Below are 21,172 nucleotides of genomic sequence, written 5' to 3'. Positions count from 1 at the left end.
ACAGCTAACATTAATGACAGCCTTCCCTAGTGTACTTTCTAGCCTAAGCAATACATTCTCTAACTCTTCTCCCCTTGAAACCAATTCCTTCAAGTACTCACACTTCTTTTTTTCAGTCCTGACCTCTGTTTTCTTTTTGAATTTTGTCTAATTCTTCTCTTTCCTGGAGGGCTCTTCTTATTCCTGTGAAATTGTAGCATTTTGTCACCTCCACTGTCCTTGAGTCTTTCTTCTTTTCCTGATCCACTCACCCTTCACTAGCGCCCTTTACAAAGCGTCTCTCACCATTTGTGCTCTGTCTCAAAGAGGAACAGAGGGCTTTTCCTCCTCTGCCCAGTTTGACCCTTGAATGTAAGAACAACTGTGGAAACTCATGGCTAGAACTAATACCTCACTCCAGTAACTTCTGCAGTTCATGCTCTCTGTGTTAAACCAAGGTCCTCTAGCATAATTTTAAAAATGAGATGCCATGGTGTTATTCTTGCCTGAGCAGACAGATACTTCTTGTAGGCATACTTCTTTCTGCAAAGAGACCATTCCACTGAAATGGATGATGCTTTCCAAGGCTAGAGTTGCAACAAAGTATTTACTTAGCTGCAGAGATCATAATGTTCCACGGTTCGTTTGAATTACTAAAATGCAATACTGCACAAAAATCATTATTGCAGAACTTCAAAACTTACTGACAATGTGGTCTCGGCAAAGTAAGTATGAGTCTTTTTAATGTATAATTGTTGCTACAAAGAAAAAGGAAACCTTTGTTTCATACTAAGCTGCGCTTTCCAGAGGGATAGAAGGCATTGACTCTAATATTGATTCCATGCAGATTTTTGTTGCTTCATATTTTGAAAATACCCCTCTTCCCTTTCCCCTCTCAGCAGATCAGGTATCACTTCACTTTCCTTTTCTTGAAATAACACTGGAAGCAGATTGTTGACAGCTTAGGGCTTCTGCACAGTCAGCATTACAAGAGAACAGTATAGACAGGAACAGAAGTCAAATGGCCTCCCAGGAACTCCAACCCATTAAAACAATTGCTAAAGGCACAAGAGTACAATAAACATCTGTGGTTTGTCTCCCCAGCACACCACATGCCTTTCAGTTTGCCTCTGAATGGAAAAGGGCTTGAGTAGTCTGATTGGACCCAGATGTGAACTTGCAGAGTTCAAGGCTTTCCAGGGCTTGGATTTTGGTTCCAGGCTGAGACTAGGAGTCCTAGTAAAAGTTAGGTTCCAGATCAATGCTTCCTCAGATTTATCAGCCCTTTAACAGTACTTTCTATTATTGGTTCTGTTCTGCTCTTTGCAACCATTCTGATCTATCTGACAAACCTCATCTGAACTAAATACCTTCATTGCAATGAAGAAAGTAAGCACCCTCCTAAGGTTCCCAGGGCAGGCTGCCTTCCTTGAGTCAGCCATTAGTTTTAGCTAAACTGGTATAAAAATGTATGCCTTGCCACATAACCATGAAGTTGCTGTTACAGAACATGGGCAGAGGAAAGGAATGCTACCACCAAGGATTTCTTATAACAGGACAAGGCAAAGATATCAGGGAGAACCTAGCACTGTCCTGGAGATGTCGCAAGAGAGCATGGATGGAAGATGGATAACTGTCCTGGATGAACAATGTCACAGGAGGCATCATCCACTGGTGTCTTAAATATGGAATATCAGTGTCTGCCTGTTCTAAAGTTGCACACTCGGTGCTGCAGTTCTGCCATGCAGAAACAGTGTATCTCAGTGTATCTAGGGACTGGAGATGATATTTGCAGGCACTGGAAACGAAATAGTGAATGCCAGAACCAGGCAGAGTATGGGTAGAGAGAGTAAAGCAAATGAATATTATCTTTCACTTTGTAAAGTTTTTGGTATAGGAATTGTTCAATCATAGAGCTGATTCCCGAAAAACTGTCATGCAGACAAGACTAGAAATAAAGAAAGAGAGCTTACAACTGCTATAGGATGCCCAGTGCAGAAAGGAGATGAGTCTGGTTTCTAACTTTGCAATGAGGGGTAAGGGGGTCTTGTCAGCACTGCTGGGACAAGTTAAGGGGATACAAGCAGGGAGGATAATCACAGCACTCTGGCATGTGGGAAGCCATTGCAATAGAAAGGATGACCTGCACAGACTGAGTTACTGCCAGACGGCTCCCAGCTGGGGGACTTAAGGAGTCTGTGATCTGGTTTAATCAAATGCCTGGCACCCTTTCTCTCTGCAGTGTCCAGAAAGACAGCCCTCACTGCCAGTGATAGAAAGAATCAGGACTGATGAGACTGCCTTTTACAAACACAGTCTGGGCAGTGCATGTAATTCTTTTTGTTGGCTTCCTCTCAGTGGCATTACCTTGAATATGAGGAAATTAAGGGGAAAAAATTGCTATGAGCTTTGTAGCCCCTATATTGCTTTAATCTCCTCTCTTCTCTGCCTTCTATTTTTCTGTCTCTTGCCATCCATCTTTGTAGAGACAGTGACCAAGTTAAGCTAAACAGCCTTTTAGATTTGTTTGCAATTGATTTAATTTCCGCTTTCAGAAATTGTTTGAAATTTTCTAAGTGTGTCATTTTCACTAGATTCTGGATATGCTAGAACAAGAAATCAACACATCTACTGGATTTAAGGAGGGAAAAATACCTGTCATGTCTATGGTGTGGAAAAGTAGATTACATGATTTCTGGCATTCCCTTTAACAGGACACAAGGGTAAGGCAAGAAAAACTGCATTCTGAAGTAATTTCACAAATACAAGCCGCAGCAATTTGACAAAAATTTTGGTGGAAACCTGGAAGTGCGGCTAATACTCGGGGGTGGCTAATATGTGAATAATTTTCTGACATTTACAACCCCAGACGTGCCAGCCAGGGTGCCGAGCCAAGCACCTGCCAGTAAAAGCCGGCATTTCGCGATTGTTACAAAGTGTTACTCTGTTGCCCTGGCTCCCTGCAGGCAGCACGGGGGGCGGGGAGAGAGGCAGGAGAGCTCTCTTCTTCCCTCCTCTGCCACAGCCTGGGGGAGAGATGGGGGGACCCCGCGCCGCCATTGCCGCGGCCTGGGGAGCCGGCGGGGGCCCAGTGCCACCATTGCTGCGCCTTGGGGAGGAGGGGGGGAGCCTGCGCCGCCATTGCCGCGGCTCGGGGAGGGGGGGGGGGGCTCTGTCCCCGCCCTCCACCGCCGTGGCGGGAGCAGGGGGTGCTCCGTGCCCGGCCGGCGCCGCGGTGGGAGCAGGGCCAGGGCGAGCGAACCCAGAGGCAGCGGCCAGCCCCGAGCGGCACCACCGAGCTGGGCCACCTGGCTCTGTCAGCAGCCCTGAGCGGGCCGAGCCTGCACAGACTTAGTTGAGCCAGTAAACCCCCCGTCATGCCGCGGTTCTGTTCCTGTTTGGCAACTTTGTTGCACGCAGGTCCTCGCTGCGAACGACAGAGCGGCTTATATTCAGGTGCAGCTTATTTATGGACAAAGAACGAAATGTTTGCCAACACCCAGAGATGCGGCTTATACTCAGTGCGGCTTTTACTGTACTTGGCCTTATAGAAACTTGAGATGGTGGTTGTTAAGGTTTGGTGTTGCAAGAGGCTCTAAAGTAACTGGCTAAGCCTTCTGCATAGTTAAGTGCAGAGCCTGCAAGGGCTGTTTGTGTTAAGTTGTATTGATTGTCTTGTGTATAATTTAATAATGTTGAAGTCTGCTTTCTTTCCTTGCAGCTATAGACTACATCTGTCCTTGTTGGAGTGTTCCCATGGCAATCGTGGGTTGGAATTGTGTTAGTTTGATTTATTCAATAAATAAGTAGAAAAATAAAGCAAGATAATTACCCAACAATGAATAGCTACCATATGAACACAGTGAAAACTATACCAAAGGCCACTGGCAACAGGCAACATTTCTAGTTTAAATACAGTACAGAGATTCCCAAGGTAATTTTTTTGGCCTTCATTGGCCCTTTCTCCATTAGGTGTCAGGCTCTTCAGCTTACCCAAGTTTCACTGCGTACCAAATCTCTCTCTTGGATTCTCATACCATTGTTATTGTTGCCTAAGCAGTGGCAGAAGCTTTTGTGTGCTCTTACAACTTAGTCTGTATAGTAGACACATTTGCTGGGAAGATAGTTCCCTCTTTCCTCCCCAGAGAAGCACTACAAAAATCTGCACTAATAGAACATCTATGCTTCAGCTGAGATTTGCTCTCCTAACAGTCCATTACACGAACACACAGGCAGGCTGCTAACAGGCCCCCAGATCACTCAAGAAGTCAGCACTGCTGTGGGATGTGGGGATCTGGCTGGACTCTTGATAACCTTGGGGCAGACAGAGGCATGAAACAAGGCACCCTTTGCACAGGGTATTGCACTGAAGCTTCTGCTATGGAAGAGCAAGGTAGCAAGGTAGGCAGGTTACTTAAGAGACCTGGAAGAGTATGGTGGCAGCTCATACAGCTGACGCTTAAAATACAGAAGCACAGGTCACTTCTTTTACAATGTGGTTTGAGTCAACTTTCAGATCTCTGTTCAGAAATGTGAAGAGTCTGGTCTCCTGCTACAGTGGCACAGATTTTAGTGCAGTGCTGAATGGGAGAGGTGTAAATGCAGCAGTGCAATAAGCACTGACAATAAAATTTGACTTGAGCTTCCCCAAATACTTGCTCTAAGTTCTGGAAGCTTACCAACCACTCTAACCACAGTGGAAAGCTAGAGGACTCCTTGTACCTTTGGGACAAGGGTGAAGAGCAGGAATGGCTGTTTCTGAGCAGTCAGTCCAGGGCTGTCTGCAGCTGTCTGCTGCAAGATGCTAATGTTTTAGTCAAGAACCACTGAAAATACTAAATTTCATAAAAACTAACAGGACAAGAAAAATATTTTTTTCTGAATGTTCAATGCACTGCTGATCAGAATGTGTTAAGAGGTACCCAGTGGTATTTAATCATCATACCAAACTAGGTTTTCAATCAGAAGTAGACACTCTTATCCCTTAAAAGATCTCCTCTTTGTCCAGAGGATCTCACGTAAGTGCAAAACTTCCTAAGAGCATCTGCTAACTGGCTGAAGACATGTCTCACTACGAAAGCTTCTAAACTGATGTTTGAAAACTGGCTTGAATGCTCATTGAAAGGGAGCTGTAACATTTGAGGCTCTTGCAGGGAACTGTGGATCCTGTTTCAAACCTAATTTCCATGAGAATTACATCAGCATTCAAGTCTCCCACTGCTGTTGGCGGAAATATTTTTGGAATTAGTACTAAAATATCAGAGCCTTTGTGGAGATCCTGTCTTTATGAGATGTTACCCATGACTACAGCCTGTTCCCACAGTTAGACCTGTAGAAACTGGGAGACCTGAGATCTGTTTCTTGACTCTGCTCTTGGCCTGCTGTGACTGTAACTCTTATCATCTCTCCGTAAAATAGGGATAAAGCTTGGCTTCTTTTGTACAATGTTATGAGCATTTCAAAGGACAGTGTTTCAAAAGAACTAAGTTTTTATTGGGAACCTCTGCTGTTCTCACCTCCTCCTTGACCCTATGGTATGAAGTACTATGAGAGCTGTGGCCTTGGAAGGTGCCTAGGCAGTCTCAGGAGCCTCTCACTGCTGTTTCTGGGGGCAGTTTGTCTAGCAGGAGCACAGAGCAGTGGGCTGGTAATTGTGTAATTTCACCCCAGGAAACTTTCCACCTAGGCCTAGGGTAATACCCCAGGCAGATACTGCTCCAGAGTTATTACAGCCTGAATAAGAAGTTTGTGAGAGGAAAGAGTGAATAGTTTCACCTTGGTTTCCCCCAGAAGAGTAGTGAGAAAGTATGACCTAAAATAAATGGGAAGAAAGCTCTTAGATGGTGCTTCTTAGCCTGAGGAAGTAATAAGTGCTCTTTCTGGGCATGCAGATTATCAAGACACCATTAACAAGATTTATTTGCTGCTCCTGTGAGCATGTAGTGTGTGTAGATCTTCTCAGGCATTTGCAAAGCACTTAAGGGAAAAGCTTGGTGGTCTGGAGATTGAAAAAAAGGACCCTGTCCCTCTGTTATTTCCATGGAGGCTTGAGGTCACTTGGAAATGACAAACAGAAGTGTGTAACTCTGGTTATAGACAGAGTTACAGAGATCAGTGAACCCTGGTCTTCAACCTGTGCCCATTATTTTAACTTCTGGAGACATATTAGGGAGAGAAGGCAATGTCTGGGGGGCAGATGGAGAAGAGGTCCTCTTTGGTACATGACTGCTTGCAAGATCGGACCTCCACCCTACTCCTCTGCTCCAACCTTCATGACATTGCCTCCTGTGTTTTACACTGAGGTACAGAGGATTTCTTCCTGCTCCTTTATTTGCCACAAGTTCTGTTTAATTCATGGCATCTCCTTTAGTTAGTACTTCCTTTTGGTTTTTTTCCCCCATTTTGCTTTCCCTCTCCTATTTAGACTGTGTGTGTCACCAGCTCTAGGATATCCTCTGCTTTTCCACCTGACCTGTGGCTCAGTACATATGCCACAGCATGATCTTGAGTAATGATTTTAGCTTTGTCCAGGCAAGCTCTGAAGCAAATTCACAGAGCAAGGTCTTTTGAAGTCCCAAGCCTGCAATGTGGTGCAGAGAAACTGCTTCCCCGGGCACCAGTGTTAAAAGTTGCTCTAGCTGGGGAGCCAAGATGTGTAAGAGGCTTCCCCTTATGTGCAAGAGGCTTCTGGTCTGAAAGACAGTGCAAAGCCAAGGTTATACTGCTCAAGCCATCCCCTCTACAGTCTCAGCCTCTCCTACTGCCTAAAAAGATTCACTAAACAAGCAGTTTTATGGTGGGGGTATTGAGTTGGGATATATCTGACCATTAACCACTGTACTGTTCATGTTAACTGATAAATAATGGAAAGTTTTGACAGTAATATGCAGTTGACTTTTTTTTTTAACTTCTAACCTTGCAACTCTATCCATGAATTTCAGTGGATAGCTTGTCATATCCTAATTGGTCTTACAAATTTAGTACAGTACAAATGTTTTGGCATGGAACTGTTTTGATCCAAAGTTGTATAAATCCTGTTAGTCACAGCAGCTAAACCTGTATGAACCCTTTGACGGATCTTGTACCACCTGAATTCCTACAGCACCCTTACAGCTTGTACCTCCTGTGTATAGAAAAGCTTTTATTTGAGCTCCTCTGGCTCCATGTTCTGGTAGGCTAAGGCATGATGTGATCTGACGGTGGGCAGCGCAGCGTGACACAATGTGTGAGCTGCAAGATCCAGGCTCAGCAGCCCTTCTTAACTATGGGTTGCCAGTTCCACATCTCTCTTTCTTTGTCACCTAACATCACATCCATAGCCTTTTGGCTCAATGTTTCTTGTCTGCTCTGACTGAGAAATGAAATAGGGCTCTGGAAAAAATAGTGGTATTTCTTTACTGAATTGCAGTGATTTATGTACATGCCAACAGGAACGAGGAAATGCAAATTCTTCCTGCTTCCAGATTTGCATGCCAGCCACTTTGAGGGCACTATTTTATTTCTTGGATTGTTGAACTCATTTGGCCTTGTGCCTCGCAGCACCACATGAGGTATGTCTTAATAGGCCTGAAAGGTATGGCATGCTGTGACTTGATTGTATTTACATTTATGTACATATCGCCATGTTTACTTTAAAATGACTGAACTTCTGCAGTTGCAGCTCCAGGGTGGTAAAGTTCGCTGAAAGGACAGTTAGGTTCCTATAACCTAAATCTGGAAGACCTTATTTAAAATCATGGCCACTGTTTACCACTTCTTACTTTGCTGAGCTCATTCAGTGAAACTGTATTGGTCTTTTATCTGGTCTGTACTGGCTTCCTGCTTTCTTTCTTTTCTTTTTTATTTTATTTTTTTTTTACTAGCTCAGTGACTCTGTTTGGATTTCCAATGACAGAAGTGATAGCTAGCATTTATTAATAATATCAAAATATGTAATTCTGACAAAAATATTTAACTTTGAAGTATATTTTCTTTCATTTAACTGAAACTCCTCAAGCTCATGGCTGATGTCCCAGTTCCCTGTGTCTCTAACATCATCACTCTATCTCAAAAGGACACCTTGACTAGCCAGAAAAGGAGTTCTAAGGCACTAGAGGCGTAATGAAATAAGTCAACTTCTGGTTTATTGTGTAGTGCTGGTCAGGCATTTTCTGTCAAAATGTTTTTATTTTCTCTAGTCAGGAGTTAGTGATCTGACAACTGTTGGTGGAAATGTACCTATCAGTTTTGGCAGGTGAGTCTTCTCATGCAGGAGAATGAATCTCTGGAGCAGGGCACATGCCTGTCTACAGAGCCTCCCCCTTCCTCTAGTGCAGATGGCAGCCCTCCCTGGGCCCTTGGAGATTCTTTCCAGTGCTCTGACAGCCTGGAGACTTAAAACCTGGAGACTTAAACTTCTATTTCTAATGCTCAGATGGGGATAACTCCAGAATGCTACCGCTAGTATGAGGTATAGGTAACTCAAACTTGAGTTAGTTTTATTCTGTGTTTAAAGTAATTTCACGATTATAAGCCGCACCTGATTATAAGCCACACTTCTGGGTGTCGGCAAATTTTCGTTCTTTGTCCGCATATAAGCCGCACCTGATTATAAACCGCCAGTTACAATACAGAGTGTGATAAAAGGTATCTATTCTATCACCATCTGTTGAGGGTGGGGGCAGTGATCCTTATCTCAACGGCAGATATTCTGCTAATGCGCCATCCATTGAAACCAGGCAGGGCATTGTTGTTTATCTTTTCACAACCCATCCTTCATGCAGCGAGTCATTTTCTGCTAACCCATTGAGTCCCACTGTGGGACTGATAAAATTACTTCATTCCATTGGAAATTTCTCCAGCCAGGGGGAAGAGCCCAACATTTCTACCAAGATAAAAACAGAGGTTTTGGGACACTAAGGGAGCCCTTTTCTCCACTGGACTCCAGAGGAAAACGGGATTTCTCCACATCACCACTGGACCTCTGGAGGGAAACTGCACCTTCTACAGGAGCACTGCTTCAAGTGAATCACATCTGTCACTGCAGGAAGATGCAGCCACCATTTAATGGGACTGCTACCAACACCCTGCCTGACGGGGTGTCAGGTTGTACTCTGACTTTGTCAGGGCTTGGAGTTTGTTTCTTTGTAGTACTGTATTTCTATTTTAATTTCCCTAGTAAAGAACTCTTATTCCTATTCCCATATCTTTGCCTGAAAGGCCCTTGATTTCAAAATTATAATAATTTGGAGAGAGGGGGTTTACATTCTCCATTTCAAAGAGAAGTTCCTGCCTTTCTCAGCAGATACTTGTCCTCCAAATGAAAACAGCAACTTTTCGTTCTTTGTCCATATATAAGCCGCACCTGATTATAAGCTGCACTTCAGGTTTGGACCAAAATTTTAGTCAAAATGGTGCAGTTTATAATCATGAAATTACTGTATTACTGGGCCACAGAGAGGGGAGGTGACTGAAACTGTTATGGAACAGCTGCTTAAACTGGTTCTGGTCAGTGAGATCCTGCTTCTGTCTGTTCTTCACACCAAGCCTGACTGCACATTCCTATCCTCTTCTTGGGCCCAGAGTCATGCTTGAAGGCATACCAGAAAGATAAGACCCATGGAGAATTAATCTCTAGGAAGTAGGGATTTTAAGTCCTCAGAGGTCCTAACAGGTTCAGATGCATGTAAGAGCAGGCTCAAGTGATGGAAGACTTTGGCTGGGAAGAATATGACTATCCTTTTGGACAGGAGGGGGCAATTACAACAGCTTAGCTAAAGCTTGTCTAAAGCCCTACCTGGGAGTTATACCAAGGTTTTCATTCAGTCTCAGGGGAATGCATACATATACCACTGTTGGCAGTAACCAAGTGTTTAGCATGTGAACTGGAAACATATAACACTCAGGCTCCGATTCCTGGTTGCAAACTTAAGTGTACCATCAGCAAGCCGTAATCAAGAAGCAAAGGGCTAGTTCTGGACGGCTTGCAAACATAGAGATCTCTAGGTTTCATCCAGGTGTGGAATCAAGAGGTCCATTTTCCATGTGCCTACAGTTTTGCTCCGTTGTGTTCTGCAGCCCTCTTTCTGTCTCTTACTGCTGGTCTATTGCTCTGCCAAACTAAGCTAAAAAAAATAAAAAATCTTGTAAGACCAGGAGACTTGCAGACATGACAAATGGCTTTGCAGACATATTTCCCCAAAGGTTTCAGTCCCAGGAGAAAGCGTGCAGCTTGCCCTTGCCTGGAGCCAGTAGAGCACACTGAGAAGGAGCCTGCCTAACACCTTATCTGCAGAACGTCCTGTCCCTCACATGCAGTATGTGCTGTCCCTCACCAGCTGCAAACCACTGTGCTAGGGACATCTGGTATGAGCTGTGGTCTGTGCCTCCCTGCTCACAATGAATTCAGTGGAATTACTTGTATGCATAATGCTGGCAGATGCTGCCATTATAAATATTTAAAGTTAGGTGAGATTTTTAATAAATATAGTCTACATATGAAGCCGATAGCCTCTCTGCTTCCAGATACAGGGTGCAAGTGTCTGCTGAGCTGCTGTGGAAGGTAGCAGGTATTTTGAGTTGTTCCTTGCTAATTATTGCTTCAGTAAACAACAGCTGTTCAAATGCAGCTCAGCTTCTTGCTTTGAAAAGATTACAGTGCCCAAACTGTAGTCTGGTATTACTGAAAAAAGAAAAAAAAGTTATAATCATTTCACTCCCCTACTGCTACAGATTTTATGGGCCTTGTAGTGTGCTGTTATGTCAGGCATATTAATTGCTAGTGAGTCGATGTTAAGCAAATGAAACAGTTTTGTGCAGCGTTTGGACACTTGGTTATAGACAGTTTAACAGCACTCTTCTGGAGAGACTGTGCATTAGTCTTAGATTATTTTTCAGCACTGGAGGAATGTCTCTTTCAAAGTAACTATAAAATGAACCATTGCTGCCATGCAATAGCAGTAATAAACTGTTAAGGTACATTGCAAAGCATGAGGTCAGAGGCAGTATGTTCTTCCAGCCACCCAAGAAGTGTAATAGCAACTAATTAGTGCAGTTCCTTCAGAGCTGCAATGAGAGGAAAGAAAGGCAGAAAAGCGCAAGGAGGGGGGCACTGTTACTATCTGCCCGTTAGATGAAGGAGTTGTTGGTATTAACTTAGGAGAGGGTGAAGGCCTGACCCAGCACAGCACTGAGTGTCAGCAATGTGCTCTTGGCAGTGAGAAGAAAAATAGCCCTGTTCTCTACTCCATGCAGCTCCTGCCCTTCTGCTTCCTTCCTGAGGAGCAGGATTTATAGGGGCATCTGTCTTGATTTATTGAGGAGCAAAAATTACAAATTAACTTTCCAGGCATGCACACACACATGCTTTGCTGCACAATGTCAGACCGATCCCTTCCCCACTGTCCTCCTGGCTGGGTGGCTCTTGCCCAGCAGCCACTGGCCGAGCTACCAGCCCAGCATTGGTGTGAAGCTGCGGCAGTGCCCACAGCCACTGCCGGCCACCAGTGACCGTGGGCCGAGAAACAGGCTGGGGTTTGTTTGAAGCAATCATTCCCTACACTGGTACTGGCTGAAGACAAAAGCCATCCGAAAACACCTTTCGTGCAGTTGAAAACGAAGAACCCCACCCCATGCATTTTACCAAAGGCACATAAGAGCAGTCAGGTCGGCACCCTGTGATTGCCTTTGAGAGGGAGCAAGGTGGTCTGAGCCTCCCACGCGTCATGGGGCGACCTGCTGAGGAGAGGGCTCTGCTTTGGGGCGGCAGGTCGGGGCTGGCCATCACGGTGTGACAAGGAGCAGGGGCTGGGCAAGCTCCAGGCAGCACCACGAGAAGCACCCACTGCGGTGCTGCCCTTGTGGAGCCCCTGCCACCGCCCAGATCCCGCGGGAATGGCACATTCAGGGAGACCGGAGAGGGGGCACGAGGTGGCACCGGCCCAGCAAGGCGTGCCAGTCTGCCTGCCCCGCTCGGGTCAGCCGAGCTCCATGCTGCGGGTTGGCACGAGGTTCTGCTAGGGCCTCTTAAGGCAGTTTGTATGTACTTATAGGTGTACGTACGTATGTATGTATTTATTTATTTACATTGCTGGAACCCCGCACACGGAGCCCCACCCCTGCCGCGCCGCGGGACTCACCGAGCAGATAAAATGGCGGCCAAGACCACCCCCCCTCCCCCACCTCCACAACGCGGTCACGAGCACTGCCGCCCCTCCCCTGCCCGCCAGGGGGCGCGCGAGCCATGGCCGGTCGGCGGTGCCGTGTCCCGCTGTAAGGGACAGCCGGGCCTGAGGAGCGAGGGGCGCCCCGGTGTGAGGGACAGCCGGGCCTGAGGAGCGAGGGGCGCCCCGGTGTGAGGGACAGCCGGGCCTGAGGAGCGAGGGGCGCCCCGGTGTGAGGGACAGCCGGGCCTGAGGAGCGGAGGGAGCGGCCCCGGCCGCCTATCCCGGCCCGCTCTGGGGGCTGAGGGCTGCAGTGATTGCGGGGGCGGGTGCTTGTCCCGGGCGCACACCGTGCCGGCTGCCGTGCCTGGGCAGGGAGCGGATCACTTGCGGCGCGGAGCGCAGCTCATTCCATTCCGTTCGCTCTGAGCTGCGCTGTGAGGCAGGGCAGGAGCGAAGGGAGCAGTTTGCTGCTCCTGGCGAAGCGTGAAACACCTGGGAGGTGCGCTCAGGTTTTACTATTTTAAAATTTTTGTTTGTTTGGTTGGTTTTTATTTAACCTAAACACTTGCCTCTGGATGCCTTGAAAACATAAACATGAGGCACATTGGCTCCGGCTATGTTATTAGAGAGTGAGGAGGTTTGTTTTAGTTAGTTTTAATAATCAGCTGCTATGTAATAGAACAACATATCTCTGTGGAGGGAACCAAGGGGTGTTTTTAAAATTCAGTCTTGCACTCGCTGTTTAAAGAACTGAAACTTTTAGGGTAATGTTTGTTGGCTTCGGTCTATATCAACTTAATTTGGCTATTTTAGGGTTGTTAAAGGGGAGGTGATAAGGAAAAGACAAACCCAAAACCTTTGGCCTGGCATTTACGAGAGTTATAAAGGTTTTACTTTGATGTCTTCTGTGCATCTAAGTGAATGGTGCCATAATGTGAGTTTAAACTAACATCACCTGCATCCATTACATGTACTTCCAATAGCTCCTATTTTGCCCAAAGCTTTTGGAAACGACTCCTTTAGTCAGTTAAACCAGAATAGCATTCCCACCCACCTTTTCTTCCCTCCTTTCTTGTTTGGAATTACTTTGCTGCAACGTGGTTTTGTTTTTTTTTTCCCTTCTGTGAGAGCATTTAGACACTATTGTCATGGCACCATTTTTTTTTTTTAATCTTTCCAAGACTCAGATTTATGTATGATGTCTCCTTGTGCTCCCTCCAGGGTTTTCATGATGAATGCATCAGGACTGTATGCAAGAGTGGTATTGCTGGCATCATATGCAGAGATAACATTGCCTTCCTATTTCCCTTGTTTAACAAGGCCAGTAATCTCATTAAGCTTCTCCACCCCTAAAAGCTCTTCATTGCCACCACTGTTGTACTGGAATCTCACAATGAGTTATTTATCCATTATGCACTTCTCATTCTTTCCAGTCAGTGCTTTCTTGAAGGTGGCTATGTACCTTTCATAACAAGATGTGCATTTCTTATTCTGAGATATTTTACTTTTGGAATTGCCTGTATTAAAATGCATTTTGTTTGAATGGGCTCACTTCAGCGAGTGATCCATATTGTTCTGTGTGACTGCTCTGTCCTAGCCATTATTTGCCACTCCATTAATTTTTGCCATCTGCAGTTACTGGCGTGACTGATTTTTTTTTTTTTTAAATTTTTTTTTATATGTGCTTCTCCATCATTGCGTAAGTTGGTGACTAATATGTGGTTCTGGTATAATGGTCTTGTACACCCACACCCTCCCCAGCTCATGTTTCCATAGTGGTTCTTATCTGCAAACAATGGATGAACTTTTTAATACATTTTTCATGCTTTTTTTTTTACAGCTTTTAAAACATCCCTATAGTTACTCTCAGATTTGCATTACTAACTGATTCCTCTGTTTTCTTTCTTTATGCTGTTTTAATTTTTTAAATTATTGCTTTAGCTTTAATTGGTTCATTAGATAGCCATTCCTGTAATTTCAGTTTTAAAATGATTCCTGGACATGAAATTTGGAAATATTTTATTGCATTGGGATAACAATTTTTCCTTGTGCCTCTGTAACGCATGACACTCACCCTGCTGTCTCAGACAGCTTAAGTGTGATTGAGTAACTAGAGCCAGTTGAAACATGTTGCCACCTTCCAGCCTTGTTCTTAGTTTCAAAATTTTTTCCTTTTCCTTCTGAATCCCAAAAGGCTTTATTAAGACAGCTTTGTGGGAACCATTAACTCTAAGCTGCTTAATTATGTTACTATAGCGTTGACTTATTTAATAGTAGGGAAACAATTGTATGGATGTCTAGAAATCTATTCCTCCATGATGGAATTTTAACTTAGTAAATTAAAAGGTTTACTCAGTTTACCTACAAAGTTATAGTAATTAACAGTAAGAGAGTCTACCTGCAATAAAGCAGGTTCTGTGAAAACATGTCACTTTAACGAGCTGCCATCATATTATGCTTATTCTTCACCTTCTAAATTGCATGTAAGGCTCTCATGTACTTAAAGAAAGGGATGTTTAGCTTGCTTTGTTTAGAAGTGGGGACCTATAGTTAGCATATTTATCTTTGCTTAGTGATGCATTTTATGTCATGCTTGCGCTGCTCAGAATTGCATACATTTAGCATTTGTGATGCTAAAAATGAGGCCAAGAATTTTTTAAAAAAATACATGCATACAAAGAATATTGAAGTTGATAATCCTCATGCCACTATTTGTGTGGTGCTGCATGACTTCATTCTCACTGCTGCATTTCAGATCACCTAAGGGCAGCTCACCTTCCTTTTGCTCCCCCTACCCAGTTGTCTCCAAGCACATCTGGTTATTAAAGCACCAGACAGCATGTTCTTGTCCCTCACAGTGCCACCTGCAATTGCCAGTATTATATCTTGTGATTAGGAGATGGTGTGGCAAACAAACCTTTCCACCATCTCTTCACCCTGAAAGGCCTAAGACACTTGTAGTGGTCCATAACAAATACTCAGGTTTCTGGGATGGGTGAACAGAAAAGCCACATTTTTTTCAGCTTTTTGTGGTACACTTAATTAAGACCTGACATCCTTATTTATGTTACTTCTGCTGAAAAATGGTCTGGGGAGGATAAGCAGGGATTTACTTATTATTAGTATTTTGACTTTTTAAATAGGTCTCGGTATCCACACAGTTAAATTTGTCTTATGTGGTCAGTCTGCCACAAAGCTAAAAACTTCAGAGGTATAAAATGAAGTCTTAAGCTCTGTCAGCATGCCAGCTATAGACCATGTGTTCCCTTTTCCTCAGGGTAAAGAATTGGCACATACTCATCAATTAACTGGTTTACATTTTGTTTTTTATCACTTTTTGTTTGGCTTTTTTTGTTTTGTATCAGCAACTTGTGTGTGTAAAGATTAATTATATGAGGCTTGTATATTTAGTCCTTAGGACTGACTGGCTGTAGATGAGAAGCTGATTAGTTTGGTAGGTCTGGATGTGGCTTTGCAGTTAGGGAATATGATATCACTGTGTCTGTGCTGTTCATTTTATGCTGTGGCATGATGCTCTGCGCTTTGGCTTATTTTTAACTCTGGCAACTTCTAATAAGTGTCAAATAAGCAGCTTCTAATAAGCTGCTTAGAAGCTGTTTCTAGTAAGTACCTCTGCTTTGCCATCCCCAAAGAATTATGCATGAATTTCTTCCTCTTTTTCTTAAAGGTTCTCAAGCTGGCCATATGTATAGTCATAGCTTGCCCTTCTGGACATAGCAGTATACCAAAGTATCAATACTTCAGAAACTTTTTCTTTTTTTTCTGAAAACAGAATTCAAACATTTTGGCATCTGATTCTCTGCAAGTGCAGCCTATTCTCTCATAGACGATTTTAACTGTTCTTTTATGCAGTGCTTTTCTTTTACAGCCTTTCAGCCATCAGTTTTAGAAATGTCTTAGAAGAGTGGCAGTGGTAACTGGCATTTCCCCCCCCCTTGTCAAATGCAAATCTCTCACCTCCCAAGTGTGAACATAGAAAGATCTCTTACTGACTTTTTTTTTTTTAATAACAAAATTAGGCCATAGTTAGCTAAGCAGTGACCTGATTAGTGCTGGATCAACATATTACCAACTCAAGGTTGTCACTACAAAGTGAGTGTGGTGAAGTCTGCCTGTTCCAACTAAAATGAAAGCAGTCTCTTGACAAAGAGCAGTGCTGAAGTCAGCAGTTTCTGCAAAGGGAGCCTAAATGCAGGTTGAAGGATCTCTTCTGTGTATATACGTAACTACCAGTGCCACTCTAATTCTTTATAATCAAGTACTTTTTGTCGTATTTTTACTCAGGAGGATATGAGAGAAAACAGTTCTAAGTGATTTTTTTATTCTTTGGCTTTCCTTATCTAGGAAAGATTTGGCTTTGTGAGGTATATTTAATGTTTTCTCTGAAGTAGGCCCCCTGAGAGATCCCATGGAGTAATTCACTTTGCTGAGTTAGCAGATGAAGCCATTGGATAGAGGCAAAAAACCATAGTGCCAACTGTGAAGCAAATGAATCAATACCAGTGCAAGGGGATCACTTTGCTTCTTCGGTACGAGAAAAGTGGCAGCACAGATGCAATAACATACAGATTTAAAAAACCCAAATATAAACACACACACACACACACGTTGGGTTGGCTTTTATTGGAAAGCCTAGATGCAATCTATAGTTACCAATTTGTGGAAAATTCAGGACACATATAAAGTTAAGAAAGCAAATTAAAAGAACAATACAAATCAGACGAAATATACATCTCAAAATATCAGGATAGCATTTTGACTGGCATTGTCTAAAATACTTAGAATCTCCTTTCTTTTTTTCTTATTTTTGTAATATGCTTCTTTATTTCTGCATATTTTTTCTTTAAAAAGATCTTTTGTTTCTATGTTCCCCAAGGTCACTATTTCCTGCAGGAGCATGTCCAGATCACAAGTCTTTTTTAGCAAGAAATAGGCTCATTATACCTACTAACAAGGCCACTAATTGGCTTGATTTGACTGTATCTAAAATGATTGCCAACAGATACTCTAATTTGTTGTTTATTGGTGCCAGAACAAAGGAGAAGGGACTGGTATGCGCCAAGTAGAAGATATATTTCAATGTTGACATGTTATACAAGCTTTTAATATTCAAACAGAACAGAAACATTGGACATAATTTAGAATATGAGCCTATTTCAACAGAGAGCACTTAGAGCATGCTAAATACAGTGCTGTGGAAGAGCCACCCAACAGAACTGCAAACACCTAGCATTTTACATCTTTTAAAAGGAATACGTAGATCAATGACACGCCTCTGGGGTCTGACATACCATCCTCTCTAAATTTAGGGCCCTCAAGCTTCAAGGGTAAAAGTACTAACAACTAATCTGTGCTTTAATTCTAATAGATGATTAGCATTCATTATATGTGTAATTAGTTCTGTATGCTCTACCAAATACACACATACAGTAATAGCACTGATACTGTAGATTCGGTAGCAACTTGGCAGGGAGAAATTCAAATCTGTTTATCAAACAATCCTAATGTGCAATTTAGAGTATGTAATACCATAGACTCTCAGAATACAAAGCAGTTAGAAAACTATTTTTATTACATCCACTTGAACCATTCATAGTTAAGACACGTTCACTTACTATGTTCTGTCATTATAATACATGGATAGAAATACTGTGTATATTTCAATGAACATCAAAACCCCCAATTTTGTCTCATCTTAAAAATATTTATTTTTGTGGCTGAATTTAGTGCTCATGAGACTCAAGCTCTAAGAATGGTTTCAGCCAAGATGTAGAACAGATGCCATAGATGCCATCACAGGCTTCCTACAAGGAACCAGCTGCACACTTCAGTTCTTCCTGCAGCAAATATACTGGGCCTTGGAGCAGAGCATGCCAAATCTATGCAGTGGTGTGGAGATGCAGACTAGGCACTAGAACTGGACCTTCCTCTCCATCCCCAGGCTGTTTCACAGTAATGAGATTTGATCTGCCAGCTGAAGGCCAGGAGATGAACCTACTGGACAGCCTGCCTGCCTAAAGAGCAATTCTGTAGCATCAGGTCAGAGGTACACTTCTTCTATCTGGAGTTATTAACACCTAAAAGAGTTGTATTATACAGAAGACAAAGTTGACATAACTGGATGAAACTACATCATTTCTTCTTCTTCTTCTACATACAATTTGCCAAGCACCTGAGACACTATTCCTCCATTGTGAAACAAAGCTTCTAAAAATCCAACAGAAACCCCACCTGGTATGAATAAATGTCCATTTATTACATTAGGGCTGGAAAAAGACAAGGAAACCCAACCTATTAAAGTCTTCCATCATACTAAATGAGACTTATTTGGTTACTGTGCCTTCTAACAATGACTGATGAAGTGGCACTGGCCTGGGTGACAGGAGAGGGAGGGGAGGGAACTGTGGTCTGATTCAGCCAGCCACTTTGTGGAGTGTCCCATCCTATCATCAGAGTGATAGATGCACAGCTTTAAACCTAATACAAAAATATTAACACTTTTGGACATTAGTATTCACTGTTATATCTCTACAATATAATCCTTTATACTGTACAGCTATAACATAAAAGGTGCAATTCCTTTTTCTTTAAAAAAAATCACACACAGCACATGTTTTTATCATTTTATTTTTAAGTATAAACTTTTTTAAACACTTTACATAAATTAACTCCTCTGAGACTAATATTTGATGTACAGTAAATCGTAATTCATATAAAAATCCATAAACAACTTGTCTCACATAATTTACAAAAAAATCAGGGTTTCCTTTGCTTATATGCAACAAGGATTCTACTTGCCATTTTCCCCCCAAGGCAAACCATGTTAGCATTGTAAAATCCAATATTAAATTCCCATGGTAGCATAAGTCACTTGTGCCAATGTCCTTTTATAAAGCAGCACAGTTTAATGCAGTTGGGTTGTCTATAAACAGTAATTTTTGCCCCATGTTTTAAAATTAACAGATATATACCACATCCTATGTAGTGAGAAAGAGAGAGAAAAAGAGAGAGATAAAGAGAGAGACTACTTCTCATAAGCAAAGGTCAACAATTCAGTACTATTTGGAAACACTGTATGGGTCTGTATCTTAATTAAATACAGTGCCTCAAAGAAACAGCCTGTTGCAAAATCTGTAGGCCTTTTTATTTTCTTTTTTTCTTCTTTTTTTTAATACTTTTCAGTCCAACTTGAGTGCAGCGATATGCATATGTAAACATATTCTTTAAAGCAGATCACCTTTAAGGTCATTGAGAAAAAAAAGTTTTGTCATTAGCAGTATCATTCTTCCGGAAGGCGCTCTTTTTGTTACAGAGTCTGGATTGTGCTACAGAAAAAATCTGAGCAAAGATGTAAGCTTAGGCTCAAGTAGTAATGCAGCAAAACAGTTTGGTCTCCTTTTTAGAAGACACTGGTACACAGTCTCTTTGGCAGCCTGAGCTAAGCCAGTGTGTTACCTCTTTCCTATCTCACTTTGTCTGAGGAACTGTATATTGTTAGCGCTGTCTGCTAATTCTGGATATTGCTCCACAGAGAGTACATAGTACCCATCATATCCTTGTACCTTTCCAGCACTTAGCAACTGCCTCTTTTCTCCTTCTGTCCACAACCTGGCACCTTCCTCTCCGTCTCTTACTCTCTGTTGTTCTCTGGCCCAGGCACTGGAAAGAGCTCTTTGCCTGGCTTGCTCCAGTATCCGGGCCTTTTCCTCATCAAGTGTCATGCCATAGCGGACGTGAAGCGCTAGAGCGCCGTATTGCATTTCAACATCAGCAAACCTACGAGTCCTGCCATTCACCACAGTGGTGGACTGGGAAACAGTGACATTGATGCCATTCTCCAGGGCCTTACGCCCACTTGTCAGCCTCAGTGTCCCAAGGTCACTCTCAGGGGAGGTGGTCTTGATAAAATAGTGCGTGTCCTTTCCCTCCACAGTGAAATGCAAGTTTTCTAGGTAGTAAGCGTTGTTCAAAACAGCTGCCACTTTTATGCAGTCCTCATTAGCAATGTTGAGCACATTTGTTTGCACTTTGCCTTGATTGACAGCAAGCATCACCCCTTTGCCAATCAGAGACTTCACTGTGGCAAACCACAGCCATGACTTTTCTCCACTGGATTTCCGTCTGCTGACCTGCACTTCTGCCATCTTTCCCAGGGAAAGGAAAGCCTTTGCTTGTCTCGCCACTTGTTGTTGCACTCCAGAAATTGGCTGTAAACAAGAACAGACAGAAGTTTTACCAGCCATCTGTAGCCCCCTAAATGCCAAACAGCCAGGATTTCTTGGTGTGCTGCCCATGGACAACAACAGGATATGCCACAACTGACAGTGCCAAGGAGTTAATTAGATCTGCATAGTGCTTGTTCTGCTGAGTTACAAAACTATTTTGCTAATGTTTGGTGCTTTTACTCTTTGCTTCCCTAAGAACCTGCACAAAAATCAGCTTTAACTTCAAAAGCTACTTACTGGGCTGCACAGGACAGACTTGCAATGCCAGTACATAACCACAAGAATCACAGAATGGTTTGGGTTGTAAGGAGACCTTGAAAATCATCTAGTTCCAATCCCCTGCTGTGGGACACCTTCAACTAGACCACGTTGCTCAAAGCCCCATCATGCCTGGCCTTGAACACCTTCAGTGATACCGGGCAGCTTGTTCCAGGGCCTCACCATCCTCACAGGAAAGAATTTTGTCCTAATATGTAATCTAAACCTACTCCTGTTCAATTTGAACCCATTCCCCTTAGTCCTGTCACCACCTGCTCTTGTAAGTAGTCTTACCCCATCTTTCCTGTAAGTTCCTTCAGGTGCTGGAAGGCTGCAGTTAAGTTATCTGAAAGCCTTTTGTTTTCCAGGCTGAACAATCCCAATTCCTTTCCTCATAGGAGAGGTGCTCCATCCCTCTGATCAGCTAGGTGTCCCTCCTCTGGACTTGCTTGAACAGGTTTGTGTCCTTCCTGTGCTGGGGCCCCAGGGCTGGATTCTATGTTCCAGCTGAGATCTCATAAAGGCAGAGTAGAGGGGCAAAATCCC

The 21,172-nt window shown here is 43.2% G+C and overlaps 1 protein-coding gene across 18 annotated transcripts in view; it reads right to left on the bottom strand.

Moving 5' to 3' along the window:
* Positions 1-16,747: 16,747 nt before the first annotated feature.
* Positions 16,748-21,172, bottom strand: part of TENM3 (teneurin transmembrane protein 3) — a 1,396,736-nt gene continuing 1,392,311 nt past the window's right edge. For all 18 annotated transcript variants that reach the window (XM_033060171.1, XM_033060177.1, XM_033060178.1 and 15 more), the window contains one exon: positions 16,748-20,350. In XM_033060171.1, coding sequence (XP_032916062.1) covers positions 19,595-20,350 — 756 coding nt within the window. In that variant the 3' untranslated portion in view covers positions 16,748-19,594. The remainder of the gene's footprint in view (positions 20,351-21,172) is intronic.

Source organism: Catharus ustulatus, chromosome 5 (assembly GCF_009819885.2).
Source record: "Catharus ustulatus isolate bCatUst1 chromosome 5, bCatUst1.pri.v2, whole genome shotgun sequence".
NCBI lineage: Eukaryota > Metazoa > Chordata > Aves > Passeriformes > Turdidae > Catharus > Catharus ustulatus.
Note: the sequence above shows the minus strand (reverse complement) of the source record. Positions and strands in the feature narration are given on the sequence as shown.